The sequence below is a fragment of the Mesoplodon densirostris genome, chromosome 6 (genome assembly GCF_025265405.1).
Source record: "Mesoplodon densirostris isolate mMesDen1 chromosome 6, mMesDen1 primary haplotype, whole genome shotgun sequence".
Taxonomy (NCBI): domain Eukaryota; kingdom Metazoa; phylum Chordata; class Mammalia; order Artiodactyla; family Ziphiidae; genus Mesoplodon; species Mesoplodon densirostris.
This window is the reverse complement of record NC_082666.1, coordinates 25,551,634-25,564,256: the sequence shown is the minus strand read 5'-3', so window position 1 is coordinate 25,564,256 and position 12,623 is coordinate 25,551,634. Positions and strand designations below refer to the sequence as shown.

General features: G+C 48.1%; 1 protein-coding gene across 2 annotated transcripts in view; it reads left to right on the top strand.

The window, feature by feature from the left end:
• Nucleotides 1-6,591: 6,591 nt before the first annotated feature.
• Nucleotides 6,592-12,623, top strand: part of ANKS6 (ankyrin repeat and sterile alpha motif domain containing 6) — a 55,167-nt gene continuing 49,135 nt past the window's right edge. For both annotated transcript variants that reach the window (XM_060101300.1, XM_060101299.1), the window contains exon 1: nt 6,592-6,992. In XM_060101300.1, coding sequence (XP_059957283.1) covers nt 6,640-6,992 — 353 coding nt within the window. In that variant the 5' untranslated portion in view covers nt 6,592-6,639. The remainder of the gene's footprint in view (nt 6,993-12,623) is intronic.

The window sequence follows — 12,623 nt, the reverse complement described above, 5'->3', positions numbered from 1 at the left end:
AATATACCACAGTGTCATTAGCAAGAATGACATTCATTCTAAGTGCTTAACATATAAATGTGTTTAAGATACATTGTTAAGTCAAGAAAATCAAGTTGTAGAGCTGTATGGATAGTATGATCCTATTTGGGTAAAATACATTAATATATAAAAAGGAAAAACTCTAAAGAAATATTCACCAAACCATTAACCATATTATATTTATTTCTGATTAGTGAGATTCTTTGGCCCTTTCATTTTCATTCCATTTTTTTTTCAACGAATATTTATTGATTACCTACCACTTGGCAGGCAATGTACTAGGTTCAAGGGATATGATGGTAAACACCCAGAGCCACTGATCTTAAGAAGCTTACATTCTATATTTCTACAACATTGGAACTCTTTACAACACATATTATCATCTTATCAGGAAGGTATTTTAAGGTAAATAAATACTCTTTAGAGATGATTTTACTTCCAAACCCTCCTTACCTCCTTTCTAATCCACTGCACCAGTCTCTGATCCCCCTGTCCCTCCTTTCCAACCTGTTTCCTCTCTTTTCCTACAACTACCCAACTCACACCCAGTTTTTCTGCCCAACTTGTGGTCAAGCTCTCCCATGAAGCTGTCAGTGACACCCTCAAACTCTGACACTTTCCTCTGAATTGATAACAAAAGCTCACAGACCACCCTGTTCCACAATCACATGGGATTCCCTGGGGGCCAGGGGCTGTGTCCCTATCATCCAACACACATAATGTCTGGCACACAGGAGGCACTCAATTAATGTTGGTTGAACAGGGATTGTGTCGGTGATGGAGGTACACCACTCAGACGGCCCTTCAAGAGAACCTGCTGCAGGGAGAACAGTTGACTGAGAACCTCTAGCTGCTATGCCTCCGGGTCCTCCGTGATATTTTTGCTGAGGCTACATTTCCTCTGGTTTCTCCCAGTCAGTGACCGAGCATGGGAGGGACACCAGAACCCAGCCATTTCTGTTTGATGCAGGAAGACTTAGCAGACTCCCTTTGCCTGGGGACTCCCCATCAGCCTGGTCGAGTCATTCCCAGAACTGCAGGGCAGTCTGAAGCTCTTCCTACCCAAGCCTCCTCCCTTTCCACTCTCTTTTCCCAGTTGTCAGACCTGCATCTGGGTCTGAAGGCTCTCCTTCCCTTTTCTTCTTCCTTCCACCTTTATCCTATACAAGCATTTCTCCCAGGAAAAAAACATTATGGCATTTGATTCTTAGAGGACCCAAACCAACATAGGGATCAGTGAAAAGATACTGGAAGAGAGTTCATAAATAATAAGACTGTAGATACACTTGCAGAAGAGATTTATGTATAAAGATGTGCTGGATCCATTCTTCCAAACCTTTGTGCACACAAATCACCTGGGAATGGTGTTGAAATGGATTCTGGTTCAATAGGTCTGGGGTGGACCCAAGATGCTGTATTTCTAAGAAGCTCCCAGGATGTACTGATGCTGCTGGTCCAGGGACCAGAGTTTGAGCAGCAAGGTGCTGGAATCTCTACTTGCCTCACTCGGTCTCTCCTCCCTGGGAGGCTGACTGTGAGGGCCACATCAGTAGGCTCTGAACCTCAGGCTAACAGTTATGTTTGGCCAATGAGGAGCACTGGCAAGAGATCAGAGGGCAGGAGGAGGATGAGGTCAGAGGTTTTTATTCCTCTGGGGATTGCTTCCTAATGGGTTGCCGTAGGATGGCTGCATCCCTCTACCAAAGGCCAAACTCCTATCAGGTAGATCTCTCCAGTTTTCTCTCTTGCAGAATTCCAGTAACTGCTCTCTCCCTTTCCCGCTTCAGGCCTGGGGTGGTGATGGCTCCCTCCTGTTGCCAGCCTCTGAGTACTGCATCATCCCTTGGGACTCTTAGTAAATACTGCCCACATGTCTGTAATTAGTTCTTTAGTAAATGGTCCTCACTTCCTCAGCCAAATGTGCCAGCTGTCTCCTGCTGGGAACCTGACTGCTACAAGTTCAGAACAGCATTGACTGCTGTTCAATGCAGAATTTTTTTTTATAATAGCAGAAAACTGGAAACAACCTAATTGTGCATCATTAAAAAATGATTAAATAAATTACGGTACATCTGCTTAATGGTGTTACATGCAACAATTAAAGAGGATGCAGTAGGGACGTCCCTGGTGGTCCAGTGGTTAAGAATCCGCATTGCAATGCAGGGGACTCGGTTCGATCCCTCGTCGGGGAACTAAGATCTCACATGCCGCAGGGCAACTAAGCCCACGTGCCACAACTACTGAGCACTCAGGCCACAACTAGAGCCCGTGTGCTACAACTAGAGAGAAGCCCGCGCCTGGCAACAAGGAGCCTGCACGCCACAACTAAGATCCCTCTAACCATAACTAAGACCCGACACAGCCAAAAAGAAAATAAATATATATTTTTTAAAAAAAGGATGCAGTAGATCTATGTTCATGGAAAGATGCCCAAGCCATTTATTTAAAGAAAAAAGGGCGGGGAAATATTCAGAATAGCATGCATAGTAGGAACCCACTTCTTTAAAAAGTAAAACAGTAAAATATGCATTTGTTAAGGCTTGGATTGCAAGTGACAACAACCCTGCTCAAAACAAACATAACCCCAAAGAATGGGGGTGGGGGGTTCTGATTCCATCTTTTTCTATCACTTGTCTCTGCTCTTCTGTGTGGTGGCTTCACTCTCAGCCAGGTTGTCTGCAAGTGGGGGCAGAGCGAGCCCCAGCCTGGCTTATGACGTCCTGACAGCTGACAACCTTTAACAAAAAATCCTGCACGGAAGGAATTGGAATGAGCTTGGACATACGCTAATCACTGAACCACGTGGACTGAGAGTGGGGGAAGGAGGCTCCCCAAAAGAAAGAGGGTGTCTCTTCCCCAGGTAGGAGAGGCAGGACAGGTGTAAGCAATAGAGATCCACTCTAGAGGGAATATTTGTAGTAGACATTTGTTATCCTTTTTGGCTGCCCAGCATGGGAACCCCCTTCCTATCCTGGAGAGTCTCCTACCTTCTGGGGCACCCACAATGGAGACTACCTCCCATTATACATGCTGAAAATGATAGAAATGCACTTTCCCAACTCCCTTTCTGCCAGGCAAAACACATGACCTGGCCAGGCCATTCAGATGCTCCCATCTCTGCCTTGGACTCTGAAGCTGGTGACACCAAAAAGGGCCTGTGCAGACTCCATCCTGGTATAGGGTGCAGCCTGGCATGATCAGGGACATTGTTCTTGGTTGTGGGGCCTCCGGGGCTGGTTCTCTGGCCCCGTGGGATCTGTGAGCTATGAACAAAACCTCATATTAAATCCTCTTTCTTCTTAAATTATCCAGAAGGTTAATTTCTGCTGCTTGCAATCAAGAACCTTGATTAATGCCTTAAGGTAGGTGTGCATGTTTGAATATGTATGAAATATTTTTGGAAAGATAAAATAAATGTGAATATTGGTTACCTATGGGAAGTAGGACTGGGAAAGTGGAGGAGGAGGGAAAGGGGCTTTTGCTTTATGCCCGTTTATATTGTTGGAATTTTTTTTTCACCATGTATATTACTTTTACAGTGAAACAACTAGTTAGTAAAATATAAGAAAAGACACCTGAATAAATACAATAAGACAAGGAAGCAATTGCTCAGGATTTTCAAGGAACCTAGTCTTCATTAGACATTCAAAAGAAAGTCATCCTCAACTCTGTTGTGATGAACAGAGCCAAATGTGGAAATGAGTGACAGTGTTTGTTTAATTAATTAATTAATTAATTATTTTGGTTGCCCAACTTGCGGGATCTTAGTTCTCTGACCAGGGGTTGAACCTGTGCCCCCTGCAGTGGAAGCTCGTGGAGTCCTAACCACTGGACCACCAGGGAGTTCCCCACACCTTGTTTTATTGTGCTTTCCTTTATCGTGCTTCCCAGATGTGGCATCTTGTAGACTGAAGGTTTGCGGCAACCCTGCATGGAGCATGTCTACCAGCACCATTTTTCCAACAGCATTTACCCACTTTGTGTCACTGTCACATTTTGGTAATTCTTGCAATATTTCAAACTTTTTCATTATTATTATATCTGTTATGGTGATCCATGATCAGTGATTTTTGACGTTACTATTGCAAAAAGATTACAACTCGCTGAGGGCTTAGATGATGCACTCTCTCCAAATGTTAGCATAACTTGACTGCGCAATTCCTTCAGGTCTCTTTGCAAATGTCACATTCTCAGTGATATCTTTTCCACCCAACCTATTATAAAATAACATCCCATCCTCTAACCCATTTACTTGGATTCTGTTATGTTCTATTTATTGTTTTTTGTTGTTGTTGTTGTTTTGTGGTACACGGGCCTCTCACTGTTGTGGCCTCTCCCGCTGTGGAGCGCAGGCTCCGGACGTGCAGGCTCAGCGGCCATGGCTCACGGGCCCAGCCGCTCCACGGCATGTGGGATCTTCCCGGACCGGGGCACGAACCCGTGTCCCCTGCATCGGCAGGCAGACTCTCAACCACTGCGCCACCAGGGAAGCCCGTAAACATAACTTTTACATGCACTGGGAAACCAAAAAGTTGCATAACTCACTTTATTGCAGTGGTCTGGAACCGAACTCGCAATATCTCTGAGATATGCCTGTACCACCTCCCACATGGCCAAAATGATTAGCTCTATCCCTGAATCTCACACACTCAAACACTTTCTTTGACTCTCCATTACTCACAGAATAAATCTCTGGCACTGAAACATTCTGCAGCCTGAACCCTGTGTACTTTCGAGACTTTTCCTCATTTTACACTTCGCCTAGAAGACCTTATCTTCCAGCCCTGCCGGCCCATATCCTAAGGGCATTACCATCTTTGATCTGCCAAAGCCATGACCCTTATTCCTTCCTCATGCCCTCATCAAGTTTTGTTCTGTATTATAATTCTATATACTAGACTTAGTCATTTAACAGTCAAGTTAAATGACCTAGCACCTACCATATGTCTAGCTTTTTGCTAGGCTTTGGGACCATAGCTCACAGTCCGTGGAAACCAATTACCCCAGATCAGAATGTTAAAAGTCTGTTATCGCGATGAGAACGTAGTGTAAAACAATTGGCTGGCAGGGCTGCTCTCGTTAGAATCTTTCTCTTTCCCTCCGCCTGGATTGCACTCTCTCCAAATGTTAGCATAACTTGACTGCTCAATTCCTTCAGGTCTCTTTGCAAATGTCACATTCTCAGTGATATCTTTTCTACCCAACTTATTATAAAATAACATCCCATCCTCTAACCCATTTACTTGGATTCTTTTATGTTCTATTTATTGTTTTTTTTTTTTTTTTTTTTTTTTTTTGCGGTATGCGGGCCTCTCACTGTCGTGGCCTCTCCCGTTGCGGAGCACAGGCTCCGGATGCGCAGGCCCAACGGCCATGGCTCACGGGCCCAGCCGCTCCGCGGCACATGGGATCCTCCCAGATCGGGGCACGAACCCGCATCCCCTGCATCGGCAGGCGGACTCCCAACCACTGCGCCACCAGGGAGGCCCTATTTATTGTTTTAATAACACTCATCACCATCTGACGTACAAGTTACTTACTTGTTTGTGTATTTACAGCCTCTTTCCACTGTCAGGTCCAGGACAGCAGGGATTTTATTTTGCAGCTTCTCCGGGGCCTAAAACAGTGCCTGGCACATAGTAGGCACTCAATAAATACTTGTTGAGAGTAGAAAGAGAATTGGACTAGATGTCAGAAGACCTGGGCCCTAGTCACAGCTCTCCCACACGACAGTCGTGTGGGCTTTAGCAAGACACATCCTCTTTAAGCCTCAGGTGCCTCCTCTGTAAATCGGGGGTGATCATCTCGGCCCTTCCCCGCGGCTGACAGCACTGCTGTTAAGGATCAAACAGTGCGTCTCAAACTTTAACGTGCCTCAGAATCACCTGGAGGGCTTGCTAACATACCGGTGACTGGGCTCCATACTCGGTTTCCTATTCAGTAGGTCTGCGTGGGATGAGAAAATGTGCATTTGTAAAATGTCCCAGATGGTGCTGCTTCAAGAACCACTGACGAAGAGAGATGAAGGTACAGGAGGTGCTTGTAGGCCTAACGCCCGTCCCAGACAAGTATGGCACTGATGGCCCGGCAGGACATTCTGCGAGGACAGAGTGGACGTATCTTTTCCTTAATTCAGTCAACGACCATTTAGGAGGCGCCAGGTTAGTGCCGGGTGCTGGGGGGTCAGCGGCGCGTGCCACAGGCCAGGCCCGTGAGCCCGTGAACTCAGACCCTGGCCCAGTGGTTGGGAGCTCGCAGTGTGAGGAGGGCTGGGGCGGCCGCTCGGACCTCCGCATGCGGCGGGAAGTATCCAGAAGCGGGGAGGGCCGCAAGCGGGCACCGAAAACGCAAAGGCAAACTCTGGAGCTCGGCGGCGGACGCAGCTCGAAACTTCCCGGAACCCGCTGTCCAGCCCCCGCCCCCGACGCCGGCGATTGAGGCGTGCCCTCGCCCTGGGCGCGCGCCCGGCACACAGTAGGCGCGCGGCCCGGCCCTCCGCACGCGGCCGGCACACAGTAGGCGCGCGCGGGGGCGGAAGCGGGTGCCGGCGCGCGGTATCCGGGGGCGGAGCCGGCGGACTGGGCCAGCGGCGCAGACGGACGCGGGCCGCTGGCCGCGATGGGGGAGGGCGGGCTGCCCCCGGCCTTCCAGCTGCTGCTGCGCGCCTGCGATCAGGGCGACACGGAGACGGCGCGGCGGCTGCTGGAGCCGGGGACTGCGGAACCGGCGGAGCGCGGCGCGGAGCCCGAGGCGGGCGCGGAGCCGGCGGGGCCCGAGGCGTCCGGGCCCGGGGCCGGGTCGGCGGCAGGAGCGCCGGTGCCCGTAGATTGCTCGGACGAGGCGGGCAACACGGCGCTGCAGTTCGCCGCGGCCGGGGGCCATGAGCAGCTGGTGCGCTTCCTGCTGCGACGCGGCGCCTCGGTCAACAGCCGCAACCACTACGGCTGGAGCGCGCTCATGCAAGCGGCCAGGTGAGGGGGCCGGGGCGCCGGGGGGTCCGGGGTGGTGTCCAGCGGCCCCCGGGGCGCGGGCGGGCTCAGGCGGCCGGACCTGCCCGGCGCCCCCCCGCAGATGCCCCGGGAGGTAAAGAGTGAAGGACTGGTTCGAGAGAATTGGAATGGTAAACTTTGAGTAGCTTGGGATACGACGAGAAGTGGACGCTGTTTTTAATAAAGTAAAATCCGAATCTTAGAAACATTGGCCTTTCAAAACACAATCTGGAGACCGCAAATAGAATCTTAGAGACTTAGAACCTTAGTGATGTCCATTTATTACTTCTTGCAACAAGGGTTTTTCTAAGAACCTACCTACCAACCCTAGCTTGGCGTTCGGGATGCTGCGGTACCCAGATAAAGTTCCCACTGGAGCAGCTCACATGCCATTGGGTAGGCCAGGTAAAGGAACAGCTTTCACGGGGAAAATTGGGGGAGCTTTTGGAGAGCAGACTCAGTTTCAGGAAGCGGGGGAAGGTTTCTGGTAAGGATGATGTATGTATTCAAGTCGAGACCTAAGGATACCTAAGAATTGACCTGGATGGAAGAAGTGGAAGGTGGGAATGGGGTGATAGGAGGCCTGTGCAAAGGTTTGGAAGCCAAAGTGAAACAGGCATTGGTAGGACTGCTAGAACGATGTTGTGGCTGGGAGAGCCTGGGAGTAGTGGGAGATGCACCGTGGCGAGGCTGCGAAAGGTGAGCTATCCTAAGGACACTGGGAAGTAATGGAAGTTTCTAGGCAGAGCAACTGACAGAATGAGATTTACGTTTGCAAAGATCGCTTTCACTGCACTGTGAGGATGGATTGGAGGGGTGAGCTAGAATCAGAAAGGCTGGTTAGGAGGGGATTGCAGCAATCCAGGAAGAGGTGATGGTGTCCTGGACCAGAGCAGAGATGGCGGTGTGAGAGCAAAGCAATGAGTTTGAGATGTACTCAGGAAGTAGGATGAACCAGACTTGAAACTCTGGTATAAAGAAACTCTGGTATACAGTGAAGTCTCTCACTCCTGTCAGCCAACTACTTAGGTCCCACCCAATTTCTTGGAGAAATTCCCCAAGGAGGGAACAGAAGTCATTTGTAATTTTGATGGATATTGCCAAATTGCTCTCCATACAGGTTTATTAGTTTCCTATGGCTGCTGTAACAACTTACTACAAAGCCAGCAGCAATCACATCACTCCAACCCCTGCTTCATCATCACATCTTCTGCCTCCTTTGCCTCTCTCTTCCATATTTAAAGGACCCTTGTGATTCCACTGAGCCCACCTGGATAATCTCCCCTATCTCAAGGTCAGCTGATTAGCAACCTTAATTCTATCTGCAACCTTAATTTCCCCTTTGCCACGAAACCTAACATACTTACAGGTTCTGGGGATTAGGATTTGGACATCTTTAGGGAGCCCATTAGTCTGTTGACCACAGTAGTATAAACCAGTTTACCCTCCTGGCAGCAGTGTCTGTGAGTGCCTTTTTTGCCTGCAGCCTCTCCAACAGGTATATTATCAAACTTTTGAATTTTTGTGTCTGATGAGTGAAAAATACCTCAGTGTGGCTGTGACTTGCAAACTGAGTGAAATGAACCATCTTTCCATATGTATGAGCCATTTGTTTTTCTAAAAGGTGTTGAAATCACAACATTCTTACCCGTAATCTTCTCACTGTGACCCGATTATATTTTATTTCTGAGTTCATTTCCAAGTGTTACATGGTTCTAGTTTAATTTGTATTTCTGGAAAATTTTTATTCTGCATTATTTTCGTTGTTAAATATATCGTTTTTAACTGCTGTGTGATATTCCATCCATGGGCACTACTGTGGTTTGCTTAACCATTCCTTAGCCCTTGGGTATTTATTTCAGTCTGTAAACACACGTAGGTAACGCATTGCAGTTGTAACACTTGGGCTGCCCATTCACATGGGTAATGCAGTGTTTTATGCACCTATCAGTGTGTTGGGACTCTTTGTCTTAAGACACTTGATTTGTTGCCCGGAGACGTCTGGGGTGCCCATAAAACCTTTTAGGCTACGGACCTTACTTCTGAGGTTCCCTGTCTCTCTTAATGATGGCCCCATCCACTCTTCCAGGCTTTAAAACTCCAGGTAGGTCCTCAACCAAGTACCCATCTGGGCCTTAGCATCTCTCCTTCCCCTCTGCGTTAGTCCAGGCCACACATTTATAAGTGGCCTCCCACTGCTCTCTCTTCTTCCAGGTGTGCCTTCTGTAATCCATCCTCTGCAGAGCTTCCAGATCTTTCTGAAATGTATGTTTGGTTGTGCCTCTCCTGTGATAGCTCCCCTAGTCAGAGCCCTTAGCATGGCATTTGAGGCTCTCACATTCGGACCTCTTCCCAAATCCTCTCTTCTCCGTTCCCCCTGGCTTCCTAAATTCAGGCCAAGATGATATCATCCAGGCCTTCTCTTGTGTCTCCCTGCATGTTCTTTGTTTTTTTAAGTTAACGGTTTTTTTTGTTGTTGTTGTTGCGGTACGTGGGCCTCTCACTGTTGTGGCCTCTCCCGTTGCAGAGCACAGGCTCCGGACGTGCAGGCCCAGCGGCCATGGCTCACGGGCCCAGCCGCTCCGCGGCATGTGGGATATTCCCGGACCGGGGCACGAACCCGTGTCCCCTGCACCGGCAGGCGGACTCTCAACCACTGCGCCACCAGGGAAGCCCTAAGTTAACGTTTATTGAGCATTTACTGTGTGCCAAGAGTTTCCTCTCCACTTTATGAATGAGAATTTGACATTACAAAATCTGCTTATGAGCATTCAGCTAGTCAGCAGATTTGGGGAGTCCAGCCGCAGAGTCCTCACCATAACCATGTACTGGAAACCTCTTCTTCCCCTTCTCCCCTCAGTGAGTGAAGCCCCCCACTTCCTCCCAGCTTAGCTTCTTCTGGGAAGCCTGCCATGATATCCCCCCTGTTCTCTGGTCTCTCAGCCCTGGGCAGGCCTCTGCAGTAGTGCCCACCACTCCCACATTATAGCTGGTCACCTTTGTCAGTGACACCAAACCTGGCTGTACATCAGAATCATTGGGACACTTTTCCAGATCAGATTCCTGAGTTCCCTTTCTGGGATTGTGATTCAGAAGACCCAGGGGAGGGACAGGGACTCTGTGTGACAAGAGGCTTCCCAGCGACGATTCTCCCACATGGTAGGTTTGGGAGCCACTGACACGCACCTAATCTCTGAACTCCCACCTGGAACCGAGGAGCCCTTAGTGAGCCCCGGGGGCCTTGCTGAGTGAGATTTATGTCTGCAGCACCTGGTTTGCTGCAGGGTGTCTCAGAGACCCTGATCACCAATTTTTTGCTGTTAACCAAGTTCTGCAGGATGGTCAAAGTCATCTGATTAATTTCATCTAATGATATTTAACCTTGATGGGACAGGAGACTCAGCAGAATTCAGCTGAAATCTGCTAACTAATAATTTAACATTTTTAGAGGATTTTCCTTCTTCTCTACAAGTTGGTATTGTAAAAAGAGCTGGAATTTGTGGTCCAAGTGTCCTGACTTTGTCACTTGCAAATCGAAGGGCTCTGGACTAATTACGTTCCTCTTTTTTCCTCCATTTATCTTACAGGCGCTATTTTGGAAGCGTTAGCTATGACATACTCTCTAATTTACTATGGTAGAATGGGATAGTCCTATGAGATGATGAGAATTGACTCAACCTTTAGCTGAGCCTAGACAGGGCCTGGGTACTTTAAAATTTATTGTACTTCAGTTTGTGATTCTGACCATCTGGACTGTCTGTGCTGGGTTGTGCTCAAGCATTCGCTTACGTAACCTGCATCAAGAGCTCAGTGTTGAGGAATAATGTGTAGGGAGACTTCCTAGAGGATACACAGTTTGTCTGACCCTTGGGTCAGGACGGCCAAGCACATGGCTGTGTGCTGACACACAGCCTTTCTTGTGCTATTTCACCTTGAAAGTAGATAGGCCTCAGAGATGGTGCTCCTGGCAGCCACCACTTTCAATGAAGTGAGTATCTATTTATCTTCCCAGCTCTCTGTGTTCCAAAGCTCGTCATTGGATCAGGACCATCAGAGGCCCTGTGCCTGGACTGCACTTCGGTCTCTTGTGAGTGTTTTAGCATCAGAGATGGTTTCATTCATGTTTTTTTTTCCTATTCTTAAAATAATAACCTTTGTTGAGCACTTAGTTTGTGTCAAGCACTGTGCTAAGTATTTCAAATGAATTAACTCATTCAGGCCACACAGAATCTGAGGAAGTAGGTACAGTTGCCTTCCCCATTTTACAGATAAAGAATTGAGGCTCAGAGAAGTTAGGTTACTTGCCCAAGGCCACACAGCTAGTAAGAGACAGAGTCAGATTCACACCTAGGCAGGTGCTCCAGAGGCTATGCTCCCAGCCTCTGCTCTCAGCCATGAATCCTGTCACTCACCGTTTTCCTCTTGGTGTTGGCCACAAGGAAGCCACTTGCCAAATTTGCTAAACACTAAAGGGACAGCTTATACGGTGTTTACTTTGGCTCTAATTTCACCCTTGGCTTCCTTACTTTCCTTCTCCTGCCCTTCACTTTTCCGCCTGCTAGCGTGGCAGAGCTGGCCTCTCAGCCCAGGGCTTTGAGAGTGGGAGTGTGTGCCAGGTCTTTCGATACAGGTGTTAATTGCTGAAATTAATTGGTAATCGTAGCAGCTGCTCAGAAAGCCCTGAGCTTCCCTATCTTCAGTAATTACCTATTAGAAGCTTAGCATCCACAAAATTATCTCAGCCTTCATTTTATATTTTCAGCCTAATTGAATGACCTCTTGGGCTACTCGTGAGTTCAGAAAGCATTCCAAGTGTCAGCATTTCTGCTCAAATTCAGCGCTTTTCCTCCTTTGTGAGTTTGTTATACCAGAAAAAGTGGGTTTGGGATTTTAGGGTCTAGGTTCAAGTTTTGACTCCATCACTTCCAAATTGAGAGATTCTGGATTATTGCTTTCCATTGTAATCTTCAGTTTCCTCATCTGTGAAATAGGCATTATCAGTTTATCTCAGGGCTTAGTAAGATCCAATAGATAAAAACAGGATTTTTATCTGTTATCTGCTGTCAGGGATTATGCTAGATTTTATCTCATGCTTGATGACTAAATAGAGAAATCTTTTTATTTTTTAAATTTTTTTGGCTGTGTTGGGTCTTAGTTGTGGCATGCAGGGTTTCTGTTTGCAGCGTGTGGGCTTCTCTCTAGTTGTGGCGTGCGAGTTTTCTCTCACTAGTTGTGGCGTGCGGGGTCCAGAGCTCATGGGCTCTGTAGTTTACGGCACATGAGCTCTCTCATTGAGGCGCAAGAGCTCAGTAGTTGTGGGGCGCAAGCTTAGTTGCCCCGCAGCATGTGGGACCTTAGTTCCCTGACCAGGGATCGAACTTGCGTCCCCTGCCTTGGAAGGCGGATTCTTTACCACTGGACCACCAGGGAAGTCCCTAAATAGTGTAATCTTTTAAAGTTATCTACTCCAACGGAGGATACACCAGTTCTTCAGCCATTTCTGTTGCCTGTCTGGGGACCAGCCTCTGCGTGGTTATGCCAACTGTTCATTCACTCACTCATTCATTTGACAAAATTTACTGAGCTCTGCTGTGGGTCTTGTCCTTGGAGAGT